The sequence below is a fragment of the Myotis brandtii genome, unplaced genomic scaffold (assembly GCF_000412655.1).
Source record: "Myotis brandtii unplaced genomic scaffold, ASM41265v1 scaffold165, whole genome shotgun sequence".
Lineage (NCBI taxonomy): Eukaryota > Metazoa > Chordata > Mammalia > Chiroptera > Vespertilionidae > Myotis > Myotis brandtii.
In genome coordinates this window covers 6829207-6854410 of record NW_005356042.1, presented here as the reverse complement: position 1 = coordinate 6854410, position 25204 = coordinate 6829207, and the positions used below count along the sequence as shown (strand labels likewise).

The window sequence follows — 25204 nt, the reverse complement described above, 5'->3', positions numbered from 1 at the left end:
CCGTCTTCCAGCTTTGCCGCTGCGCTGCGCAAGCTCGCCAAACAGGCAGAGGAGCCCAGAGGTAAGAGGCGCACGCCAGGCCATGACCGAGGGAGGGGAGGAGCCCCCGTGCCTTCCTGCCAGGCCGCTCCGCTCCAGGGGCGGCCCGGGAAGCAGCTGGTCCCACCAGCAGGAGCCAGGGCTCCAGTCCCCTCTTGGTTTTCTTGTGCTGGTTCTGTCTGGTGGGAGCAGCACAATGAGCTGCAGGCCCTCCCGGACCCCTGCCCGGCCAGCGAGCCCACCCAGCCATGGGCACCTCTGCTTGGCTTCTGCTTTCGCTCTGTCCTGCCTCTGTCCTTTCTTGGCTCCAGGAGCCACCGTGGGGGGTCAGTGGTGGGATGTGCACCCGGCTGAGGAAGGTGGACCTGCTGGGCCACCGGAGCCCTGAGTGGCCTTGGGAGTGCTGAGCCCTGACCCGCCTCCCTGGAGCCCCTGGGAGCCCACTCCCCAGGTCACCTGTCCCTAGAGAGCCATGTGGCTCCAGGCTCTGATACCCATCCCAGTGTGTCAGGGAACAGGCTCTGGAAACTTGAATGATCCTGGAACAGGGTTTCTGGGGCAGCTCCCCACCTCACTGAAGCAGGGATTGCTCGGTGGCATGGACAGGGGTTGGTGTCCCCGAGCGGTCCAGAGCCCTAGCTCCTGGTGTCTTTTGGGCAGTGACGTGCTGTGTGACATTGGCTGACCCTCTCTGAGCTTCCCTCTTCTTGTTTGAACCCTGAGGCTCTCGGTGCCTCTGGCTTCGGGCACTCCTCAGGATGAGCGTCCTGCTGGCCCGTGTTAGTTGTGGGCCAGGGCAGCTGGTTCGACGAGTGGGGGGAGGGGCGGTTTTCACCGAGCTGTCAGGAGACCTGGGCCCATGCGGATTCTGGTGCAAGCCTCTTAGACATCCTCTGGACTTACCGCTAGGAGGCAGGGGCCCACATCTGGGGCAGAGAAAGTGGGTACTCTGGGTGCCTCTGCCTGTCGTCTGCCTCGCCCCAAAGGCCCAAGACTTGGCATCTGGGTTCCAGAACCCTCGAGGGCACCCTGGAAACACGTGTGCAGGAAGGAGCTGTGTCGGTTCCTGTGGGCTCTGTGGCCTCAGCTCAGTGGAACAGACATTTGCCCTGACCTGGGCTTGCTGGGGGTTCTTCAATTCTGGGATCTCGTCCCTTCCCAGGCCCCTTGTACTACCTGGTTTTGGGATGGAGGAGGATGTGTGGGGGGAATGAGCTTAGAATTGATGGGCAGGATGGCATTGGCTCAGGAGGGAGGACCACTGGGGCCTGCTTTCACGTCCACTTGCTGAGGGCTGCTCCGTCCACTTGGGCAGTGCAGCTGCCAGCAGACCTTCCACGTCGCTGCATGCACACCCCTCCTCACCCTCCACGCCGGCCTGGGGACCCCATGGCCACTTCTGAGCGACAGGCTGCAGACGTGACAGCGTCAGTGTCAAGAGGCCTGGCTGCCTGGGGTCACAGTGCTCCGCCCAGCTGAAGAGCAGGTGCCCAGAGGAGGCAGCGAGCTGAGCTCTCTGCCTGGACCCAGTGAGGCCCCAGACCAGACAGCCGGGCAGGCTGCAGGGCGCCCGGGGAGCCGCGCACATACCTGGAATTGAGGCTCGGGGTCTCCTCAGAGCCTGTGAGAAGCCCCTGGGGCAGAGTTTGCCCAGCAGCTCCCTGCTTTGGCTGTCTTCTCTAAGAGCGTTCCAGAAGACAAAGAAACGGCTGGCGTGGCTTTCAAAGCAGCGTGTGGGAGGACGCTGGTCCCGCCTGGGCTGAGTCACCCCGAGTGTCAGGGCTTCAGCAAGCAGCTGTGTCCACTCCCGGCCCGCTGGGCTCGAGTCCCAGAGTGACACCCCACATCTGCAGAGGATATGGCAACGAAAGGGCACACGTCCCTCCTTGCCAAGGCAGGTGGTGGAGAGGCCTGCAGATGCGGGCCCACACGTAGGCAGGGAGCAGGAGCTGCCTCAATGGCTCTTTGGCTCCTCGCCAAGGCCCTAGGCTGGCCCAGCGTCTGGCGTGAGTGGTGGCCCAGGAGGCAGCCGGTGTGCCAGAGGCTGCTGGGCCTCGTTGGCTGGGAACAAAGTGTGCTGCTGACGGGGGTCAGGCTCTGTGGCTACAGCCGAGTGTTTTGTGTGACGCCCTGGGAAGTGTCGGTAGAAGGTGACCCACGCTGGCCTGAGCTCTTACCGTCGTCAAAGCGTGGTGTCTGCTGCTGGTTTCCTGAGGTTATTCCCCTTGTTCTGCTGAGAAAGCTGAAGTTTGGGTGGGGCTCGGCATCTGTGGGCCTTGGAGCAGTATGTGGACCCTAGGATGTTCTGATTCTCAAGTTTTGCTGTGTGTGTGCCTGGGCCTCGTCACCTTGTACCTGGCTGTGGCAGCCACGAGCAAAGCGGAGTACTCGAAGCCACGGCAATGAGCTCAGTTTGCAATCCTCCACCTGGTCAGCCCTAGTCAGGGCCTTAATGTAAAGAAATGAGACGCTTAGTGACTCTATGGCACCTTCTCTGGGTCATACCCCATGCCCGGCCCCATTTTTCTCACTGAGTCACCCTTGCTCTGGCCTTGCCGTCTCCATCTGCAGAAGTGGCTGGCAGCCAAGTTGGTCCATTGCGCAGCCGGAGAAGCCGAGGCCAGAGAGGTCAGGTTGTAAGCTGCTGCTGCTGGCTTTCCGAGTGTCTGGAGAGCGGGGTGAGGACCACCGGCCTGAGCGGTGACCTCAGTAAGGAAGGAGGCCCCTGTGCCCCCCTGCCATGGTTCAGAGCTCTCAGTAGTCCGTGCCTCCCTGGAGGGTGTGGGGCAAAAGAGGGGGCAGCTTCTGGAAGCCTGGGGCAGCGAGGCACGGGGTGCAGGGCGCAGCATGTCCCAGCTCCCTGCTCTGCCTCCCCTCCCTAACCGGACAACCAGGGGACTTTGGGCAGGCTTGGCAGTGGGCGAGGGATTACACTTGTTCATTTTTTAAGATAAAAGTCACCCTGCAGCGGTTCTCAACCTGTGGGTTGTGACCATCGGAAAACACATATAGCATATCAGATATTTACATTACGATTCATAACAGTAGCAAAATTACAGTCATGAAGTAGCAACGAAAATAATTTTATGGTTGGGGGTCACCACAACATGAGGAACCGTATTAAAGGGTCGTGGCATTAGGAAGGTTGAGAACCACTGCGAGGGTACAGCTCTGATGTTTAGTGTATTCAGAGTTCTGTAACCATCACCATTAGTTCCAGCACCTTTTCATCACCCCTAAAAGAACCTGGGACCCGCTGGCCGCCACTCCGCCATGGGGGTGCTCTACTGGGTGTTACCTCTGTGGGTCACAGCCATGCGCTGCCTTCCAGCCCCTCCACGGTGCAATGCAGGACTTCGTGCCTTCCCGTGACACAGCACCCCTGAGCTGGGTGGCACACACCCCGTTCCCTCCTTAGTCACAGCAGTGATGTTTACTGAGCACTGTGCCCCCCCCCCCCCCAGCCCGTGCTCAGAGTAGCCCTGGCTTCTGTTCTCTGTTTTGTTGGTGGACGACATCATTGAGCTTGAAGTTCCCAAACCATCAGCAGAGAGGACTCGTGTCACAGGACACTGCCACCTGCTGTTTCTCCCACCAGGCCAGGCCTCTTGTCTCTGAGGGCGGCCCCCTGGACAGTGGGGTAAGGGCCCTCATACTCCCACAAGTGCTGGCATCTCAGCACCTGGGGATTGAGGTGGCTCAGAGGTGCTGGAGCCAGAGCGGCTTCCAGACCGGCACAGGCCCTCGCCTGCCCCACTCCGCCCCGCAGGCCCATGGAAAGCTGACTGGCTTTGGCTTTGTCAGCCCCAGGCTGCCCGACTGCCTGGCCCAGCCTGGAGCACATCCGGTTCACCTTTGACCCTCCCCACACCCCTCCCCCGCTGAGGACGTGTCATCTTATTTTGAGCCACGGACCAAGCTGTCCCCTCTGCTTCTCCGGCTCGTAATGCCTTTCCTCGCGTGTCCCAAGGGTGCGGTTTAAAACTCCAGTTCAGAGGCAGTAATCTGTGCTCTGTGTCTGCTCTGCCGGAGAAAGGCTGCGGGGAGTCGGCCCTCCGTGGGGAACCTTATCTTTCCTGAGACTCCCAAACGCGCATTCTTTCCATTGCAGCAGAACCGGCCTGATCAGTCCCCTGTGGCCAGTGTGGCCGGGCGCCCATCCCTAGGGGCCGGATGCCTGCTACGCCTGGACCGCCTGACCCTTTACCCACCCCGGGGCGGGCGCTATCAGGCAATTAGTGGATTCTGGTTCACGTCCCGGCTGTGCGACCCTGGCCCTGTCACCTCACCTCTGTCTTTTCTCAGGATGAGGATAACATCTACCTCATAGATTCTGATGATTCAGCAGGAACACGCTAGCGCCAGGCACAGCAGCTGTGTGCCGTGAATGAGGGCCACCAGGGCCGCCAGTTCCTCTCTACCCGGACTACTGCCACCCCCACCCCCACCACTAATGCCACCACCCTCTCCTCTGCCCCCTCCCCCTCCAGAAGCCCAGCCTGGGGCTTGAGGGCCTCCCTGAGAGGGGCCTGGGAAGGAGGTGCCTCCATTGTGGGGGGGGGGCGGGGTGCTCCTGGACACTGGCAGCTGCGCCCAGGTCTCGGGCTGGCCGCAGTGAGAGGCAGAGAGCCCAGCCCGTCCGGGCTGCGGTCAGCCATTGCCGCCACAGCTGGTCCTGCCTGTGCCGATGGCATGGGGTAGTCCAGGCCCAGGGCGGCCTCTCTCCTTCCCCAAGTCCCTGGTCTTTACTCCTTGGGAGAAAGGGGCCCACGGAGTGACCAAGCCACACCACATTCTGGAAGGAGCCTTGGGTTTGGGTCTAAATCCCAAGTCTGGGTCTGACCCCAATGCACCATGAGACCCTTTGTCAGTGGCAGGCCAAGGGGCCCCACCTTGGACTGAGGTGTCACGCAGGCAGTGCCCCTGATGTCTGTCATCAGCTACTGGAGCCCGTCCCTCGTTGCCCTGCCTGTCAAAGCGATGTCTCCGGGGCCACTCGGCCTTTCCTCCGCCCTGGAAGCTGCTAGGCCAGTTCCAGCCTTGGGCTGGCCTCCCCTCCTGCCAGGCCCCTCCCAGAACCTCTTCTGGACAGAAACCATGCCCCCCATAGGTGTCTGAAGCCCCAGTTTGGGCCTTGGAATGAGTCCCAGGCAAGGAGTCCCAAGACCCCTGTCACAGGTCATGGCCCCTCTCAGCCTCCTCCGGGCTGACAGGGCCTGCGGGTGTCCCCAACCGGCCCATGGGCTTGGAGGTGCTTGCTGAATGGCTGAGTGAGGGTGCGAGACAGTTTGTTTGCCCTTTGGGCCTGCCTGGCCCTGGCTGGGGTCTGATAGCTGCTCGCTCTGCCCTAGGAGCCTCCTCAGCCTGACCCTTCCTCTCTGCACCCCACAGAGGGCGAGTCTGGTAGCCTGTGTCCCCGCCGTCCGGAGCGTGACAGGGCGGCTTTCACAAGCTGTGTGGCAATCTGCTCGCCTCCGCCGCCGCGGCACCTCCCGTGGGGCTGCCCCGCTGGCTGCTGAGAGCTGGGGCTGCAGAGCAGAGGGCCCGCCGTCCTCAGCCACTGGGGGCAGGTGCCCGAGACACCCGGGGCCTGTGCACATCGGGGACACATCAGGCCAATCCTAACTCATCCACTCTTGTCCCTGCACGTCTTGCAGAGGCTGAGGGTCACAGCACACGGCTCCTCGGCCCCTGGAGAGTGCCTGGGGCTCGGCTGTGGGGGTGGGATCTCCTCCGGCAGCTGTGGCCTGGGGGCCTTCTTTGTGGCCAGGTGCTGGGCGCGGTGGAGCAAGCAAGGGTGGGCTCTGAAGCCATGTGGGCCCATCCACATCCCATGGCGTCCTCCAGCACAGCGCGTCCGTGTCGGGCGCGTGACGTGCCGCCCTGAGCCTGTGGGACGGGCGAGCGGCCTCACCCCGCGGCATCTGCACTGAGCACAGGCACCGGTTTTGTCGCCTGTGAGAGAAAGGACCAAGCTACCACGGCTTTCTCTGGATCAGACATCAGGAGGTTGACAAGGGTGGCGATGGTGGCAGCTGGACTTGAATTTCTAGCTGTCTTTCAGGTCCAGAGCCCCGAACGCTGGGTCCCCAGCCAGCTTCCTTCCCCAGTGTCAGTTGGCTGCCTGCCTAGTCTTGTCCCTGGCTTTGCAGGCGGGTCCGGTTACCATTGAGCCCCTGGAGCCGCCTGGAACCAAGGTCCGGCCCCTGAGTCCCAGGGCGGCTGGGAGCGCCCTCCCACTGTTTGCGTTTGGGGCTGTGACTGCCTCCGCGTGCCCATCGCTCAGCCAGCCTGAGGGGCCTCCTGTGCTGCTGCCACAAAGCAAACGGGGAGGAGAAATCCCGCCTGGCACCCTCGCCGCTCGCGCATGTGTGTCAGCCTGTGGCTGGCAGGCTTGGCGAGGTGGCATCTCCCTGTGGGTGTCTTCAGCCCCATCTGTCTCTGCACAGGTGTGAGCTCCGGCGGGGGCGCCCTCGGCGCCTCTCCCTTCTCTTCTGTCTGCTGGGCTGGGATTCTGGAGGCAGGTGGGCAAGGGAAAACGCAGCCCTGGGAAGGGGCAGCAGGCATGCCTGGGAGCTGCGCGCCGGCGAGATGGGAGGGGAGGCAGGGTGAGCTGGGGGAGGCGAGCAGAGCAGTGGACTGGCAGGTGATACCAGCTCTGGATATTAAGAGCGTTGGCCTCCCCTGGCCGTGATGATGCAACAGCGACTTTCCCTGTCACCCTAAGCCCCCTCGGCCTCCTCACCCCCTTCCCTTGCCTCCCTGGTGTAACCCCTCTCGGCTTCTGCACCCTAACACAGCAGCATTGCCCCTCAATTCAGGAGCCTGCTGGCCTTCCAGTCCTGCTCACCAGCAAGTCATTGGCCCCTGGAAATGCATTTGGTGGTAAAGATCTGCATCTCACCCTTGCTGATTTGGGTTTAGTGACAGTCACATGACAGTAAGTCAGGTGCAGGAACGTCTGGTGGCCATGGAGTAGAGTGGGGCCTCCGCCTGTCCCCTCCCCTCCCAGCCAGTGGAGAAGCTCCAGGTGGCAGGTGGGAGTGTCCTGTGCCCGGCTGTCCCCTCTGGGCCAGGACTGCTGTGAGTCCAGAGGGTTCCCACCCCATTCCCACTACCCTGTGCTTTTGACGGGGACTTCATCTCCCTGACCCCACGCTCCCGTTCCCACCGGCACAGGTTGGACTTCCATTCAGGGTCCACTGTTCCCGTTTCCTTGGGGACCTTTCAGGGAAAGGAGGCAGAACCCAAACTGGGACAGTCCGGTCCGGTTTCTGTCCCACTCCACTGCCTGCTGGCCAGGAGGCTGCCTTCGGGACCCACCGCCCCTTTGGACCTCACACATGAAGGGGTCCGGCTGATCGATGGCCAGACCCCTTTCCGGGTCCAAATGGCATGAGGCCACCAGGCCAGGGTTCCTACATCCTGGGTGGGGCTGGGGACGGCGAAGGAGCAGCCTGGAGAGAGAGGGGCTTGTGGGAGGCTGTCTCCCAGTGGGTCCGCTGCCCACACCAGGCCGAGGGCTCACTCAGCCCTGCATCCACTGGTGGCAGCCAGAGTCATGGTGTCCCCAGGGTCGTGACGGCCTGACAAAGTTCTCACTGCATAAGGTCGGCCCAGAGACCAGAACAGACGCAGAAACGGGAGAGCGGAGGGCCGGGCAAGCAGAGCACAGAGGATCCCTGGGCTCCCTCCCCCCCGGCTCTGGGTCTCAGGTCAGGCCTGCACTTGGGAAGCTCAGCCGGAAGGGACCCGTGCTGCTCTGCTGCTCACTTGCAAATCGGTAGCAGCTGCCTCCTGCTGGCTTCCGAGCTGTCTGTGCAGTGCTGCCCCCACAGCCCCACGTGCCTCTCAGGAAGATGTCCCCATGGTCCTTTTTTAGAGAAATATCAGGTGGTCACCGTTGTCTTCTCTGCTCTCTGACACGCCCCCAAGCTAGGCAGCCTGACTCAGTGCAGGGTCAGGCCTGGGGTGGACAAGGGCTATTTGGTGTGACTGCGACCAGTCCTTGCCCTCTGCACCCTACAGTGTCCCACGCCAGGGCGGTCCTTAGTGACACAGAGATCCTTGTTAAGGGCATGCAGTTGGTGCTCAATAGTTGTTTGCGTGGCTGGTTATGTGCACGTCTAGGAGAGCTGACAGGGCTGCTGCAGTGTTGCAGCTTTATTTCCAGGCCTCCCTCCCCTCCCCTTGTGGCATCTTTGGGGTCTCAGCTGTTAATTACATGTGCCCAGGCGGCCCGAGGCGCTAATCCTCGAAGTCAGGCAGCAGAGGTGACACTGAGTGCTCTGCCTCTTGTCATCTCCAATCCGCACGCGTCCACTGCCTCCCGCCGCATGCCTCCAGTTAATTACAGCGATCACGGCCCTTCCGCCACCGCCGCTGCCTTGAGAACAGGGTCGGGTGGCCGCTCGCTAATTGGCGGGTGCGTGGTCAGGGATCGATGGCGTGCTCCGCTGGCTACTGACAGCCTGGCCCCAAGGGATTAGGCACTAATTGTGGATGGCCTCCCAGGCGCCCCCCACCCCCAGCCCCCTCATTCTTAGAAAGGAGGCTAATCCGGAGACTAATGATGTAGGGTGGTGTGCAGGGAAGAGAGCGGGCAGAGGCCAGGTGGCCCTGAGTCTCCCCAGGCAGCTCCACAATCCCCTGGGCTGTCCGGTGCTCCTGCTCCCCAGGGGGAATGTAGGCGCCTCCCTCCCTGAGGCCCAGAAGCTGGTGCAGGACGGGGCTCAAGGTGTCTGGTCTCATCTTCCCTAAGCCCTGCAGGACAACAGTCTATCTGGCCTTTGACCCCAACTTGGCCTCCGGGCAGCTGCAGCCTCTGCCTTGATGGGTGGGGGCTCTTGGTATGTTTGTTTTATTTCTTTACATTTTTGGCTCCAGAGCATGAATATCCACCCTCCCTCCACTCACAGGCAGAGTTTAGACAGGGTCGCCCAGAGTGCAAGCTGGGCGCACAGTAGGTCCTTCGGGCAGCCAAGTATCTGAGGCTTTATGCGCAGTGGTCACATCAACACCACTCACAAGGTGATACTCCCAACCATCCGTTGATGATGATGGATCAAGAAAATGGGGTCCCTTCATACAGTGGAGTATTATTCAGCCATGAAAAGGATGCAGGCCGGACACAGGGTGCAGCTGGGTGAACCATAAAAACATCATGCTGAGTGAGAGAAGCCGACACAAAAGGCTGCATGTCGTATGGTCCCATTTACATGAAATGTCCAGCATAGGTAAATCCATGGGGACAGAGGGCAGATCGGTAGTTGCCAGGGGCTGGGGGGAGGCGAGAGTGCTAATGGATAGGGAGTTTCTTTTGGGGGTAAAGAGAACATTCTAGAATTGATTGTGGTAATGGTTGCACAGTTGTGAATATACTAAAAACCACTGAATCCACAAACTTGATATGGGGGAGTTCTTTGGTGTGGGAGTCATATCTCAATAAAGATGCCACAAACCAGGAAAAGGAGATTGGTAGAGATTCCATGGAAATTCCTTTTTTAAAGAGCAAGATCCCTGCCTAGTATTTTGTATTTTTCCAAAAATTTAAATGGGCTTTTTATCCAAATACTAGAGGCCCAGAGCACGAAATTCATGCACGGGTAGGGTCCCTAGGCCTGGTCGGCGATCAGGGTCGATCTGTGGGGCGATCGATCGGGGAACCCCCCCGCTGGCACCCGCCTTGGCTGGCCTGGGGCCTGCAGGCTGGGGGCAGCTCCTGCGTTGAGAGTCTGCCCCCTGGTGGTCAGTGCACGTCATAGCAACCGGTCGTTCCACTGGTCTTTCTGCCGTTTGGTCGATTTGCATATTAGGCTTTTATTATATAGGATAAATACCTATAAAAGCGTGCACAGACCATAAGCGTCCAGTGAGACGAATTTGCAGAGTGAACCACAGGCCGGAAACAGTGAGGCCCCGCCCCTCTCGGGGGTGTGGGGGGGGGAGTGGACAGCAGGTACAATTGCATTCAGACCCTGTAGCTGCGTTTCTCATTTTTCATCTTCACTCGGTGGTGTTGCTGTGACTCCCTCTGTGCCTGAGGCTCTGGCTGCTTCCTGCCCTCTGTGCCTGCTCTATCCTGACACCACTTTGGTGGACGCCAGCCCTGTTATGCCAGGTACAGACCCAGGAGCAGGATGCCAGGCCAGGCCCTGGGCAGATAACAGAGCCTGAGGAGACGCAGGCTGTTTCCCAAAGTTGCACAAACCTGGTGAGGGTCTGGGTGCCATACCCTCCCAACTTACCACCAGGATTTCCTCCATCGGCTGTCAGAGTGGACGGCGGCCCACCGGCCCCCGGGAGCCGCTGGGTCAGCCCCAGCTTGTTTCAGAACCTCGGAGGCCTCCCCGCGGGAAGCAAGGCCGCTCCCGTCCTGCCCTGTGGGCTGTCCCCTGGCGGTAGGGCATCGGACCAGGAGGCTGGGAGCTTGCCCCCGCTGGTGGGGGCAGAGCTGGGATCTAAACCCAGTGCTTGGTTCCGGGGCTTGGCACAGGCAACTGGGGGTTGCCAAATTTTAGGGTGTGGGCCGTGGTTGCCTGGTCCATCTGGAGAATGGGGACAGCATCCCCCACATGACTCCTCACTGCCCATCCGGCCGGGCACTGACGGGTGGGAGCTGGGAGTGAGGGGCATCCTGGCCTGGCATTGTTCCAGGGTCGCTGAGCTGGGCAGCTCTTGGGGCACAGCCTGTGGGCTGGGTGGGGGCAGGTCTGGCTGGACCGGGTGTCTCCCTATAGGGCTGCCCGTACAGTTGTGCAGGCTGCGCACAATGCTAGGGAGGAGCCACACGGAAGAGGCCCGGGTGGGAGCACCTTGCCCAGGGCCGAGCTCTGTCTATCCGTGGGGCCTCCTCTCTGAGGCCACTCTGCCTCCTGGTCACGTCACTGAGGCCGCACTTGGCTGGTCGGGGCCTCTGGGTCGGGAGGGAGTGAACCACGGTAATTCCTTCATCTCAGTGATGCCTTGGCAGCTGCGATTGTCTGCGAGCCCGTGAGCCGTAGGCCGCCCTCTGAGCTAAGGTTTTATTTGGTAACATGAGAGCGGCCACTGGAGATAGTGTGGAGACCAGTGTCCCTGGGACCGACACAAGCTCTGAACAAATTCGGGGAGGATGCCTGGAAGCTGATGGGATTTCTCCTTCCAGAAGGGGAGGTCGGTGCTGACACCTGCTTCCGCCGCCGCCTCGGGGCTGCAGGTGCCCCAGGTGGGGCCCTTAGAGACAGAGGTGCCCAGGTGTACATCCTTAGAGGGGGTCAGCGTTTGCCCCTTGAGTCCGGATGTGAGTTGGGCATCCCCAGGCTGCTACTCAGGACTGTCAGCAGCAGCCTTTATGCCAGATCTACCCAGACCAAGGCTGATACCCAGAATCCATACGAGAAGCCTTCAGGTGCCAGCTCTACACCCCTGGCCGCAGAGCACACAGCCGCCCAAGCTCATGCAACCCTGTGACCATGCTGCTGGGCGGCTGCGTGCACAGTGCCAGTGGTGGGACAGGTGTGCCCTCGCCTGCCTGATGCCCGGCACTAGTTGAATCTTGGCTGTGATGTGATAAAGTCTGGGGGTCCGGGTGCTGCTGTTCACGGCTCTCAGATGAGGTCTGGGTCTGAGATGGGGCTGGAAGCATGAGCCGGGCGCTGACCCGGCTGACTCCACGCTGAGGCTCTGTGTCCTTCTCTTGCAGGGTCTTCACTGAGCAGTGAGTCGTCCCCTGTGTCCTCTCCAGCCACCAATCACAGCTCCCCTGCCAGCACGCCCAAGCGCGTGCCCATGGGCCCCATCATCGTCCCCCCCGGGGGCCACAGCGTCCCTAGCACGCCCCCCGTGGTGACCATCGCCCCTACCAAGACCGTCAATGGCGTCTGGAGGAGCGAGAGCCGGCAGGTGAGTGCCCGGGGTGCGTGGTGGGTGTGACCACAGGCCCCAGGTGTGGGAAGGTGGCCTTCCACAGGGGAGGACTGGATTGCGGGGTTCGAATCCCTCACTCCCAAACCCCTGCTCTCCTGGGCCTCTGTCTTCTCGCAAAATGAGGTGACACAGAACCTACCAGGGGGGTCCGTGCAAAGTAAGTCCATTCGTGGGTGTGATTGTCCTCCAGCTGCCACCACCCAGCACCACAGACGGGCGCTTCCAGGTGTCCTCGCGGTTCTGGAGCTGGGAGTCTGCGATCAGGTTGTCGGGGGGCTGGCTTCTCCGGGGGCTGCTCCCTGGCCTGTCGAGAGCGTCTTCTCCCTGTGCCTTCGCCCGGTCTTCCCTCTGTGCAGGGCTGTGCCCTAATCCTTTCTTATAAGGACACCAGTCATGTTGGGTCAGGGCCCACCCTGATGACCTCACTTAACTTCCCCGCGTCTTTAAAGGCCCCATCTCCAAATCCGGGCACATTCTGAGGTCCTGGGGGCTGGGGCTCCCACATGAATGTGGGGGGACATAATATAATTCCACCCGTAACCCCATGTAAAGTGCTTAAAATTGTGTTTGCATATCACCGGCACTTGCTAAACAATAGTTGTTATTATTACCTATTGCTCAAACAAGGAATTGAATGGAAAAGCCAGCCCACATTTTCACGTCACATTTTTTATGTTTCTGTCCTAACTGTTGGCACCCATCAAGGGGGCCCTTCCCAACACTTGGGGTCCCTGTGTGTGGCCGCTGCCAGGTGACCTGCCAGTGCAGACGGAGCTGGTGGCCCAGGGCTGACCCCTCCCACCTGCTCTCCCCCCGCACCTGGTGCTCCCAGCCCCAGGAGCCCTTCCTAATTAAGAACACGGTCACTGTGCTGCTCCTGGATTCTCCTGCCAAGCTCCCTGAGGGATGGCACCACTTGGAAATACTAATTAAACCACAAAGAAAGCAGAGGGGAGGGGGGACCCCACCTCGCCCCATCCCAGCGCTGCTCTGCGGGGAGGGGTGGGCATCAGCGTCATCAGTCTCCATCTTGTTTCTGCCCCGGAGGGTGGGGGTGGCACCCGCCAGGCAGGCCCTGACCTACGGGGAGGGTCCCCAAGGCACCCATGGACACAGCTGTGGCCTGGGACCCCCGGGTGTGGCCCTGCCTTGCCCCCACGAGGCCCCCTGTGCTGTGACTGCCTAGAAGCTGCTGCCTTGACGTGGTTCGTTCGTGCCACCCTGTGCGCAGCTTGGAGACTGAGGGTCAGGGTGGGGATGGTAGGCAGATTCTGGCCAGAGGGGTTCGGAGCAGCCACCGCTGCCCCCTAGTCCTGGTTTGAGGGAGGACAGGGGGTCTTTCCCAGAGTCTCCCTGGCGGCCACCTGCCGGTCAGCCTTGACCCCCGGCCCAGCCACCTGGCTCAGACAGCTGCGGCTCCTCGCCTCTCCCCTAACTCACTCGGGTGCAGGTGGTTGCTGCGTCCTGTTGTGTCCCTGGCTGGTGACGGCTGCCACAGCCCCAAGTGTCCCCTTTGCTCCCACCCAAGAGGGGCATCTTCCCTCCCACCGGGACCCAGGGCGCCTTGTAAACAGTCCCTTCCGCTGCAGGCCCCTCCCCGGCTCCGTGCCCAGAAACATGTGCTAACCCCAGAGAGAGGGCCGGGCCATAGATCTGCTCCAGCCATTGGCGGGTAATGAAACACTAATGCCGCAGGGAGGCGGGAGGAAGGGAGCTGGATTAGCGGCTGATGTATGGCTCATCAGCTCAGCACAAAGGCTCGGGGAGAATGCAGTCCTTCTGGGGAGGGGGCTCAGGGAGAGGCTGAGGGCCGGAGAGAGGAGCAGCTTCCTAAAGTGTAGCCAGGAGTCACGGGGGGCCTCCTGCGTGGTGGGGGGCCGGGGGCTCTGGGCCCCTTCGCTGGGGTCACTCAGATTCCCCAGGTTGTCGGAGCTTGGAAGGGACAGATGAAATGAAAAATCGTCTATTTTAAAGCTAACAGGGCATGTCCTGTCTGTCTGACTGGAAACCTCTCTAATCACCAGAGAATGAAGGATTTGCCTCCCTCCCTGCCTCCCCCTCATTCGTCTTTTCTTTCATCGCTACAGCTGCGCCTGCAGCCATGCAGCCGTGGTGCAGAAATAAAAGCTGCCCACAGATGCTCCTCGGTGTGTGCCTGGCTGCCGGGGACAGCAGGGGGAGCCCAGCCGGCACTCTTGGGGTGCCTTGGGGTGGCAGCTGAGCCTCCTAGGCTTGGCCCGGGTTGGGGACTGCTGTCTGGGCCCATCCCACCCTGGGCAGCCCTTGTGCGCCCTCCAAGCCAGGTGACCTCATTCCCAGCTGCCTGTCACAAGCTCAGCAGGGTACCAGCCAGACAGAAGGCACGTGGGTCTGGCCTGCTGAACCCACCCTCTGCCACCTTCCCCTCCACCCCTGGCCTCCCGACTCCTTGTTTGTCTCGGCCAAGCCAGGGCAAGGTGCCATCTGGCCCAGCTGCCTTTCAGCAGGGCTTTGTCCCCTGAGGGGAGAAGGAGGCTTTATTCCGTGGTGGCCCCCGTGAGGGGTGGGCCCCTGGAGCTGGTTGGTGCAGGGACGTGGTACCTCCACGTGACAGACCTTGCACTTCGGCTGGCCTGGCCCTGTGCCCGGCAGGGTGAGGGTGTGAGGGGGAACCAGCAAGCCCAACCTGGAGATGATCCCTCAGCCTCAGTGTGGACAGAAGTGCTGGGAGTGGGGGTGCCTGTAGGCTTGGTGGTGCAGTGCTGTGTGAGCCGCCCCCTAACCCCCATTGCCCCATGCTTCACCCATTTCCTGTCTATACCTGGGCACCATCATTGCTGCTCTATGAGCTGGCACTGCAATTGGCACATTTGACAGATGGGGAAACTGAGGCACAGGGCAGTTATATAAGGGGTCGTCCAGGACCAGACAGAAGCCATCTCCTAAGGTGACCCAGGAGCCCCCCTACTGTCCACGAAGGCAACTGGAGGACCCCGAGACCAGGTGCCAGCCCCTGCATGGAAGTCCCTGGAAAACCGGGAGGCAGGAGTTGTGGGCTCCGACTGGCCCAGGGCATCGGTGCGTGTGTGTCCTATCCTTGACACCCACCACGTGAACACCCTTCTGGGAAGGGCAAGTCTGAGTTCGTGAACCCGGGAGGACCTCGCGGTGAGGGGAGGGCGAGGGCGCTGCCGCACAAGGGATGGGAACAGATGTTGCTGCTCATTAGGAATTCCAATCAGCAGCCTGTCTCCTTCAATTAATTACCGCTGGTGTGCCTTCCGGAGGCTGAGTGCACGCGGCTGCCTGGCCCGGCCTGTTCAGGGAATAGGCCTGCTGGACGCGTGGGCCCTTCTCCTGAGCCTCGGCCACCCCGTCAGTGGCCTGCCCCGCGGTGTCCCGTTGGCCAGTGCCAAGATGGTGGGCAGCCGCGGTTATCCGTCCCTCACCGCCCGCCCAGGGGTCGTTAGATAAACTGGGGGCTCTGACACCTCCACCTCCTGATCTGATGACAGCAGAGCGGGGAGAGCAGCAGATGGAGGATCAAGGGTCGGGGTCTCCTGGGGGGTCAGGCCTCGGGTCCAGGCGTGCCACCACATGTCCAGTGGTCATTCCCGGATGTGCTCCTCAGCCTGCCAGTTCAGCAAGACAGTCCGAGGGTCGTGGCCTCCCTCGTTTTCGGGGTGTGTGGCATTTTGTGGCAAGGTGGGAACACTGTGGGTTTGGAGTCGGTGAACTTGGGCTCGTGCTCTGGGAGCGCCACCTGCTTTCTCCGAGCCCCGTTGCTGTCTGGTCAGTAGTGGTTGGACCTGACATCGTGCAGATCTGGCCACGAGGAGGAAGGCCTGGTAGGAAACGGGCTCGGGAGTCTGGCTGCAGCTCAGGGCAGGCGGAGTGGAGCCAAGCGCGGGCTCAGTGACGGAGCCCTCCCGGTGGCGCTGCTCCCGGATCCCGAGTGAGGGCCTCTGGCTGCTCCCAGCGCTCTCTGAGCCTGGCTGCACGGCTGCCTTTCAGCCACAGAAACCACAAGACAGTCAGAACCTTCGATGGTGTGGTTCCTGGGGCTGGACACCTGGATAAGTGCGCAGACCGCCCCTCTCTGGCTGGGGGGCACACTGGCCCTTGGCCCTGGCAGAAGCCTCTTGCTCCCCCTTCCTGCCTTGGGCCAGCCCTTTCTCTCGGTCCCTGGGTTCCACCTTCTCTCTGTCCAGGAGTCTGGGGCAGGTGGGGCCGCAGCCCATTGCCATCTCCCCCCTCGGTGTGTGCGAAGGGGTCCCCAGGCAGGTCTGGCCAGTCGAGGCCCTGCAGCTTCCTGTTCTGGTTGGTGCCAGGGCCACCGCAGGGGTTGGCGGGGAGCAGCTCGGGGTGTTGATCTCCAGGTCAGCGCCGTCTTCCTGAGGCTGAGTCACTCTGTGGGCACCTCGGGTCACGGTGTCTGTGAGGCAGGCCCGCAGCCGTCAGCACCTCGAGGCCTTGGCCCCTGGGGATGCCTGTGAGCATCTGAGATCAGCGGGCAGGGCCCCCTGCTTCTGTTCCGCCTGCTGCTTGCAGAGCTCGCTTCCTGGGAGAGTGGGTGCTGGGACCAGCCGCATCTCACTCCTCAAGTTTGGGCTCAGAGCAAATGTGGCCTGTGGGACCTCCATGCTGGAAGTGTGTGGGTGTTTGTGCGGGGTGGGGAGCCCCTGCTCTGCGCCCTGACCCCTCATGGACACTGGGTGCTCGTCGTGGTGCCCCCAGCAATCCTGGAGGGAGGCTCTGCCCTTCCCCATTGCACCCAGGAGGGAACGGCCCCCCAGGGGGGTTTCAGTGCAGACCTGTCCCTCGTTGGGACCCGTGTCTTCCCTTCTCACCCTTCTGCCTCCAATGCCATGTGTACCACAGATTTGGGTAGAAAACCTTAAGGAAAGGACTTTTCTAGAAGGTGCACTACACCTGGGGCTGTTCTGTGAGTCTGCAGGACGACCGGCTGGTCCTTGTCGGAGGCCCTCCCTCACCCACCCCACCCCCACCCTGACCCACTGCTCTTTCCCCCAGGACACCAGCTCTCGGGGCAGCAGCAGCGGCCGAGAACGCCTCATCGTGGAGCCCCCACTGCCCCAGGAGAAGGCGGGGGGCCCGGCCATTCCCTCCCACCTGCTCAGCACCCCCTATCCCTTTGGCATCTCCCCCAGCTCAGTGGTGCAGGACTCCCGGTTCCCACCACTCAAGTAAGTGCAGCTTGGGGGTTTGGGGTGGCTGCAAGTGCTCAGGGTCTGGGTCCCTGGGGCGGAGCCGGGAGCCGGGAGCTGGGAGCCTGCACCAGCTGAGGCTGCGGACCGCCAGATGGTGGCTGAGCCCTGGGCCCGCAGCCGGTCTGTGCTGAGATGATGGTTGGCTCTCCCATTCTACCTACACCCTGTCCTGGTTCCTGGGACAGGGGTGCCTCTGGGCTGCAGATAGCAGACATGTGCCTGCTGGTGCGGACAGCGAGGGGCCAGGCAGGCTAGGAGCCAGGCTGCCCACCTCTGTGCCCTGGGCCTCCTGCCAGCACCAGCATCTCGTTAGCAAGAGCTGGAACCCATCCCCGGAGACTCGTCCTCGGAGACTGGTCCTTCCGAGGGAGATGGTGGCAGGGGAGGCTGACCCCTTTCCCAGCCTGGAGCGGGCCCTCCGCTCATCTCCTTTCTCTGTCCCTGCTGCAGCCTCCAGCGGCCTGTGCACCACGTGGTGCCGCCCAGCACGGTGACCGAGGACTACCTGAGGAGCTTCCGGCCCTACCACACCGCCGAGGACCTCCGCATGTCCTCCCTACCTCCCCTCGGCCTGGACCCGGCCACTGCTGCCGCCTACTACCACCCCAGCTACCTGACTCCGCACCCCTTCCCCCACCCGGCCTTCAGGTGAGCTGTCCGAGACCGCCCTCCACGGTCCCTACTGAGTCGGGTTCAGGCTGGTCTGCTCATGGCAAAATGGAACCTGGCCAGGAATGTGTTTCTCATGTCCTGGGGGCCTGACTCCCAATGAGAGCCTGGGGCAGCCCCCCACCCGTCCACATTGGCCATCGGGGTTTGCCCTGGTGGAAATTCCCCACTTCCTGCCTTTTTCAGTGGCTCCCCAGGCAGGACTGCTGATAAGCAGCACCAGGTTCCATGGCGAAGAGTGGGGCTCCTCTGCTGTGTACCACGCAGTGGAATGTGGGGTCACTCTCTGTAGAAGCTGCCCAGCCCAACGGGGCTTTAGTGACGTGCAGACTGCCGCCCACCTGGGCCTGCTGGTCAGACCCGGGAAGGTGCTGGCCTGGCTGAGCCTCTGGGTGGCAGGCAGGGCCTTGGCACCCCGGGCTGTCGGCATCCAGGGGCTTCTGTCAGCGAGGGGCTTCGGGGCTGGCCATGGATGTGCCTTAGCTGGGCCTTTGTGGAGGCTGTGGGGTCAGCCTTTAGCCCTTTAACTTTGGTGTTCACTGGCCTGTCTTCTTGGCACAGGATGGACGACTCCTACTGCCTATCCGCCCTGCGGTCCCCCTTCTACCCCATTCCCACCCCCGGCTCCCTGCCTCCGCTGCACCCCTCGGCCATGCACCTTCACCTCTCCGGGGTCCGCTACCCGCCGGAGCTGTCCCACTCGTCCCTGGCGGCACTGCACTCGGAGCGGATGTCCAGCCTCAGCGCCGAGCGGTAAGTCACGTCCCAGGCCAGCTGCCCCGGCCCCCATGGCAGAGTGGAGCTAAGCCCGAGACGGGGGCCTGGCTTGGCCGCTTTGTGGCTAGGTGGCTCCTCAGCCACTCCTGTCCTTAGTCGCCTCGCCTGTAAACGGGACAGTGGCCGCTAATGCTTCTGGTGACTGTTGGGATCACCGCCTTCTGGCAGGAGCTCTCAGCGAGGCCTCGGGCGTTAGTACACAACTCATGTCTTACAGACTGGGTTCCTAACGCCCCACGCTCTGCAGGTTAGAAGGCTGGGTTTTCCATGGAAACCTCGGGTGTGGCTGTCAGTTCCTCACATCTGGGAATTCTTGTTAGTGGGCTGTCCTGGTTCCCCTTCACAGTGGAGCTCAGACTTCCTTTCCGCTCCCACAGGCTGCAGATGGATGAGGAGCTGCGGCGTGAGCGTGAGCGTGAACGTGAACGTGAACGTGAAAGGGAACGGGAAGCTGACCGTGAGCGGGAGAAGGAGCGTGAGCGGGAAAGGGAGAAGGAGCGCGAGCGGGAGAAGGAGCTGGAACGCGAGCGCGAGAAGGAGCGGGAGAGGGAGCTAGAGCGCCAGCGCGAGCAGCGGGCCCGAGAGAAGGAGCTGCTGGCCACCAAGACACTGGAGCCAGCCTTCCTGCCTGTGGCTGAGCTGCACGGGCTGCGTGGCCACACCTCAGAGGAGCGGGTCAAGTCCGCGGAGCAGCTGACCCCAACCCGAGCAGGTACACAGGGTGGTGAGCCCGAGGGACAGACCTAGGCCCCCGGAGGTGGGCTGGCTGCAAGGGTGTGCTGGCAGGTTCTGACAGCTCTCCAAGGGGCAGGCCTGACTCTGTAGCTTCTGCCAACTCCATGGTGTAGACTCCCACCATGGCTGCTTTAATGTTTTATTTCATTATAAGCATACTAGAGGCCCAGTGCACAAAATTCATGCACTGGGGGGGGGGGGCTTGTCCCTCAGCCCAGCCTGCACCCTCTCCAATCTGGGACCCCTCTCACAATCCAGGACTGCTGGCTCCCAACTGCTGGCCTGTCTGCCTGCCTGATTGCCCCTAAGTGCTTCTGCCTGCCAGCCTGATCACCCCCTAACCACTCCCCTGCCGGCCTGATCAACGCCTAACTGCTCCCCTGCCGGCCTGATCACCACCAACTGCCCTCCCCTCCCAGCCCGGTCGCCCCCAACTGCCTTCCGCTGCCGGCCATCTTTGAAGGTGGGGCAGTCAATTAGCATATTCCCTCCTTATTGGCTGTGGGCACCACCATCTTTGCGACGGCATGAAGGCCAATTAGCATATTCCCTCTTTATTAGATAGGATGTATCTAACTTTCAGTAAGGGTTTATTTAACAACCGGCTTGCATGATTTATAAAACTGACAGTCTGCTCTGGTGAGCCAGCGTGTGCCTGCCAGCACCCCATTTCAGGTTGGTTGGCCCTGGGCTGGGTGGGAGCAGCACCTGCCAGGGGCCATGTTTCCCTTGGGACAAGGCATGCTTCCCCAAAGCATCCACAAGGCCCTTTCTGGTTGTCTTGGTCCTGGGCAGTCAGGTTCAAGAGAGAAAGAGGCAGGAGCCACCTGGGCCTGGCGTGCGGGGATCCTGCTGTGATGTGACGGCCTCTCTCTTCCCACAGAGAAGCTGAAGGACGCAGGCCTGCAGGCGCCCAAGCCTGTGCAGCACCCCTTGCACCCGGCACCCGCCCCCCATCACACCATGCCCAGCCTTCTCTCCAACCACGGCATCTTCTCTCTGCCGGGCAGCAGCGCCGCCACGGCCCTGCTCATCCAGCGCACCAATGAGGAGGAGAAGTGGGTGGCGCGGCAGCGGCGGCTGCGGCAGGAGAAGGAGGACCGGCAGTCGCAGGTGTCGGAGTTCCGGCAGCAGGTGCTAGAGCAGCACCTGGACATAGGCCGGCCCCCAGTGCCCACGGAGCCCGAGCACAGGCCCGAGAGCGCCAGGTAGGGCTCACTGGGTCAGGGGGCATGGGGAGGGGCATTTGTCACATTTATTGAGCGCCTGCAGTTTACCCAGCATCCTGCTGAGTGCCTTCACTTACTGCATTTCGTTTTCATGTTCTCACTGCTGTTTGCCCACGAGGAAACGGAGACTCTGAGGAGGGAGAGGAGGTGCTCAGAGGCACCCTGTCCCTGAGGAACAAAGCCCACCAAGCCAGGGTCCAAAGCAGGGGCCTGCATGGCATTTCAAGAGCACGAGGGAGATGCTTTAACTGATCATTGTAGTCTATTCTTTCTATCTTCCTCTGTTTTCAAGTGGCTGAGAAAGGGACCACTTTTAATTTTTAAGTAAAAAATTAATTTTTGCTTTTGTAACAAAACATATACCCATTTCCTGGGCCCATTATTAAAGAACTTCCCGGAGGCACTTTTGCTTGTCTCTGGGCCCCCGGCTGCTGACACTTGTGACCTTGGCCCCAGTGCCCCCTTCTCATAGCTGCCCCCTAGGCCTCCTTGCTTCCACCTGTCTGTCTGGCCGTCATCTGTTGTCCCCACCTTCTCCCCATCTCTCCAGGGTTCATTCCAACTCAGAGTTGGAGAACCCCGCCAAACCTCTGGAGCCCTGTCGGCCTGGCTTAGGGACCCGGGACACCAGATACTGCCCCCTTCTCTGGGCCTCAGTTTCCTCAGCAGTGCACAAAGGAGGTTGGGCAGGGAGATTTCTGAGCATCCTTCCAGCCCTTGATATCCATCGTGCTGCCCTGGAATAGGAAGCACTCGGGTGTCTAGGCATTTAAATGTCCACTTGCTCCCTCCCTCTTTCCAACAGCTTTTGGCTGACATTTTCTTACTGAGTCCTGGGCTTGGCTGGCCCATCCAGCAGCCCTACCTCAACATCCAGTGTTGAATGGGCCAGCGAGGGGATTCGCTTGGCTAATGGGGCATGACTGGGAGTGAACTGTAGGCAGACCCCCTGGCTGGGTTTTCCCGCAGCCTCAGGCCTGCTCTCTGCTGCTCACGGTCCCTGTTTCCCTGAGGCCACAGAGAGGCTGAGTCCTGTCTGTTTTCGAGCTGCTTTCTGCTCCTCTAACTCCCCTCTCAGCAGGGGACTGGGAGAGCAGCCAGCACAGGTTCATGTTCCTGGTAAAATCCGGAGCGCTGGTTCCCTCAGGCATCTTCCTCAGCTCAGGGCCCCAACATCCGGGTGCAGCTGTCAGGGCTCCAGCAGGAGTGGCCTCCAACTCAGGGCTCCCAGCTCTCACCCGGCCTCATGGTCCCCACGGCAGCAGGTGGCACGCTCAGCCTTACAACAGCATGAATTTGACATTCTGACCAGCCCTTGTGCTCAGAGCTAGAAAACCATTCGGTGCTTGGCTCTGGTGCTTGAAATATTTATTCTGCTAATGGGCTTTATTCCTTTGTTGTTTGCCTAAGGACACACAGCTTGCTGTGGTTCCCTTTTGTACTCTGCCGATCAGAGGTGCTACGGCGGCATCAGGGACCTCTCCCAGTCTGAGTCCCACCCCGGAGAAACTAGGAGGGGGCTTTTCGGCAGTGGTTAAACGTCTCCTTACTTGGCCAGGCAGGGAGAGACCTGACAGTCTGGTCATGTACCTGCAGTGCCCTCTGCCTCTACCCCTTCCATCCCCTCCGACCTTGCCCTGGTCTCCTGGGCAGCATAGCACTTCCCTTAAAAAATAGATACTTTGGAAAAACAACCACCAAGTAGCCTTTTGTTGGATCCTGTTTAAATGCATGAAGGAAAGAGTCGTTTAGGAGGACTGCGTGGCAAAGCTGCTTGGCCCGATGGACATCCTGGTCAGGCCCCAGCCCAGCTCCTGCTTCAGGGCCATGTGGGGCTGCTGCAGTTCTCACGGGAACCACTGGGGGTCAGCAGTGGCTCAGGCCCACCCCGGCTGTGAGGGTCTTTCTCCCCTCACCCCCACCCTGTCACTGGGCTGGGCAGCCCTGGAAGCTGGTCTCTTTCTCTCTTACTGTTGTCTGCAAGGACAGTGTGGAGAGAGGAGTTAAGGCCACCTTGCAGGCAGCCGGCCCACCCTCTGTTATCTGCCCACTGCTCGGCATGTGGGAGGTGGGTACCAATAGCAGGGTCACCCTTTTGGCGTCAGAGTCCTGTCTTTTTTCTCTGTGTAATGGGATTCCTGTGGAAAACAAAGATGAGGATCTGTCCTTACGGGAGGTGATAGGGACTCAGGAATTGGTGGAATAGAAAGAGCTATTGTAAGGTTTTGGGTGAGAAACCAGATAGAAGGAGGGTCTGGCCTGGGCCTGAGACCGTCTCTGTGCCCTCAGCAAGCAGAGTCCACCCACCCACCCCCAGCCTCCGTGTCTTCACAAAAGCAGGTCTACACACACTTGCCTCAAGTTGTTTGGAGAGGAAGTGGAGTCTTGGGAAACAGCCAGCACTCAGGTGAGGAGTGGAAGCTGCATCCTTCCCTCCAGGCCCTGGCCAGGTGGCTTAGAGAAGGAGGCCTCTGCACCCCTCTAGCGCCTGGCTCTCGAAGGGGGCTCCCGTCTGGGCCATCTCTGAAGCTGCCTATTACACCCGGGCCCTGGCAGGCAGCCTGGGAGGCCCATGGCTGGGTGGCTGGCATGCCCATTCTCATGACTAACGGCTTGGTCTGTTCACTCCCTAGGCCGGGACCAAACCGTCATGAGCCGGGTAGCCGAGACCCCCCGCAGCACTTTGGCGGGCCCCCGCCCCTCATCTCGCCCAAGCCCCAGCACCACTCCGTGCCCACGGCCCTCTGGAACCCGGTGTCCCTGATGGACAGCACCCTGGAGACACGGCGGGCACCCGAGAGCCACCCTCTGCACAGCCACCCTGCCTTGTTCGAGCCCGGCCGGCAGGCGGCAGTCCCGCTGGTGAAGGTGGAACGGGTCTACGGCCCAGAAAAGGTGGAGGAAGGGCCCCGGAAGCGCGAGGCCACCCCCCTGGACAAGTACCAGCCACCTCCACGGGAGTCAGGGAGCCTGGAGCAACAGGCCTTTCCTCATGGACCTGGGCCCTTCTTGGCTGAGCTTGAGAAGTCCACCCAGACCATCCTGGGCCAGCAGCGGGCCTCCCTCACCCAGCCACCCCCCTTTGGGGAACTCACTGGACCCCTAAAGCCGGGCTCACCCTACCGGCCCCCGGCACCACGCGGCTCTGACCCCGCCTACATCTTTGATGAGTTCCTGCAGCAGCGCCGGAGGCTGGTCAGCAAGCTGGACCTGGAAGAGCGCAGGCGGCGAGAGGCCCAGGAGAAAGGTCCGGTCTCCCTTGGTGGCGTCTGACCTCCCGGGACTAGAGAGCCGTAGTGCCCGCCACTCAGCCCCTCCTACCACCCCTGCCTCCCGCTCGGGGTTTAGCAGCTCCAGGGAGCAAGGGCACTGGCTTCTGTGTAGCTACCTGATACCTCTGCTGGGAGATAGACCCAGGGCCTTTGCCTGTCTTGCTGAAATGCAAATTGTCCCAAAAAGCCAAATCAAAGCCTGTCTGTAAAGACGGTTCCACAGAAATGCATGATTAATAAATGATGAACAGAGGCTAATAAGGCAGTTTTAAATATTAATAGTCCATCATAACGGGGGAGGAGGCTATTGAGCCCAGCAGGGGTTGGTATAGGGAGCTGCCATCAATTGCAGGCAGTCAGGCCTGGGCAGGGCGAAAGCGGGAGGTCTGGCCACCTCTTTCCTGCTCCTGTGGGGGGAGGAGGGGGCTCAGCCAGCAGCGCCCTGAGCTCCCCAAAGAGCCAAGGAGAACAGGTGAGAATGACTGTCTCCACCTGCAACCCCCATGTGACCAAGAGGGGCCAGAGGCCCCAGACCAGTTTCTCGTCTCTTGCTGGAAACTGGGGTCCTATGCGGGTTGTATTCAGTCTCTTAGCCAGAAGCTGGGGCCGAGGCCGAGACTTCCTGGGTGGTTGGTCTAGGCGAGATTGAGGGCCCAAGAAGGACTTTCTCCTCTATTCACCTTGTGAAGGAAGAGTGGGGAGCCCCTGGGTGCAGGGATTCTGCTGCTGTTCTCTGCACATTGAGTTTGTGTGCATGCTCTGTGCCTTTGAGACAACGGGATCTGAGTGTGCGTGTCCCCTCCTGGGTAATGGACCCAGATGGCCACAGCAGGAGTGAGCTGATGTGCACAAACAGTCTTGGGTTGCCATGGACACAGCCCCAGTCCTGTGTGACGAAGGGTCCCCTGCTGGGGATGTGTCAGCCCAGGAATTGCCTGGCCACTTGGGGGCTATGGGTCTAAGCCAAGCCTGGTGCCTGCCTCCTGCCCCTGCCTGCCATTCCTGAAAAAGTTCTAGGCCTCGGGGCTAATGCCATTTTCACCTGGATTGAAAGCAATCGAGGTTTCAGGGTACTAAAAGGGCCAGCAGGGCCTGGCCTGATGGGTGGGTCTGCACAAAGATCACAGGGGTGCCTGCCCCCATGTCCATCCACTAGAGAACGGAGTGTTCTTGCCCAGCTAAATACAGCTGTTCTTGTCATCAGGATACTACTACGACCTGGATGACTCCTATGATGAGAGTGACGAAGAGGAGGTCAGGGCCCATCTTCGCTGCGTGGCCGAGCAGCCGCCCCTCAAACTGGATACATCCTCCGAGGTATCGGGTCTCATCACTGCTGTGTCAGGCTGCGTGCCCACATTAGCGC

The 25204-nt window shown here is 61.1% G+C and overlaps 1 protein-coding gene across 5 annotated transcripts in view; it reads left to right on the top strand.

The window, feature by feature from the left end:
* GSE1 (Gse1 coiled-coil protein) overlaps positions 1-25204 on the top strand; it is a 427477-nt gene that overhangs the window by 390540 nt on the left and 11733 nt on the right. For 4 of the 5 annotated variants that reach the window (XM_005862541.2, XM_005862540.2, XM_005862543.2 and 1 more), the window contains 8 exons: positions 11723-11922; positions 16960-17132; positions 17607-17804; positions 18387-18578; positions 18980-19314; positions 20221-20545; positions 23200-23813; positions 25043-25155. In XM_005862541.2, coding sequence (XP_005862603.1) covers positions 11723-11922; positions 16960-17132; positions 17607-17804; positions 18387-18578; positions 18980-19314; positions 20221-20545; positions 23200-23813; positions 25043-25155 — 2150 coding nt within the window. Of the gene's footprint in view, positions 62-11722; positions 11923-16959; positions 17133-17606; positions 17805-18386; positions 18579-18979; positions 19315-20220; positions 20546-23199; positions 23814-25042; positions 25156-25204 lie in introns of all 5 variants that reach the window. The other variant, XM_014536684.1, reaches the window with a different exon arrangement.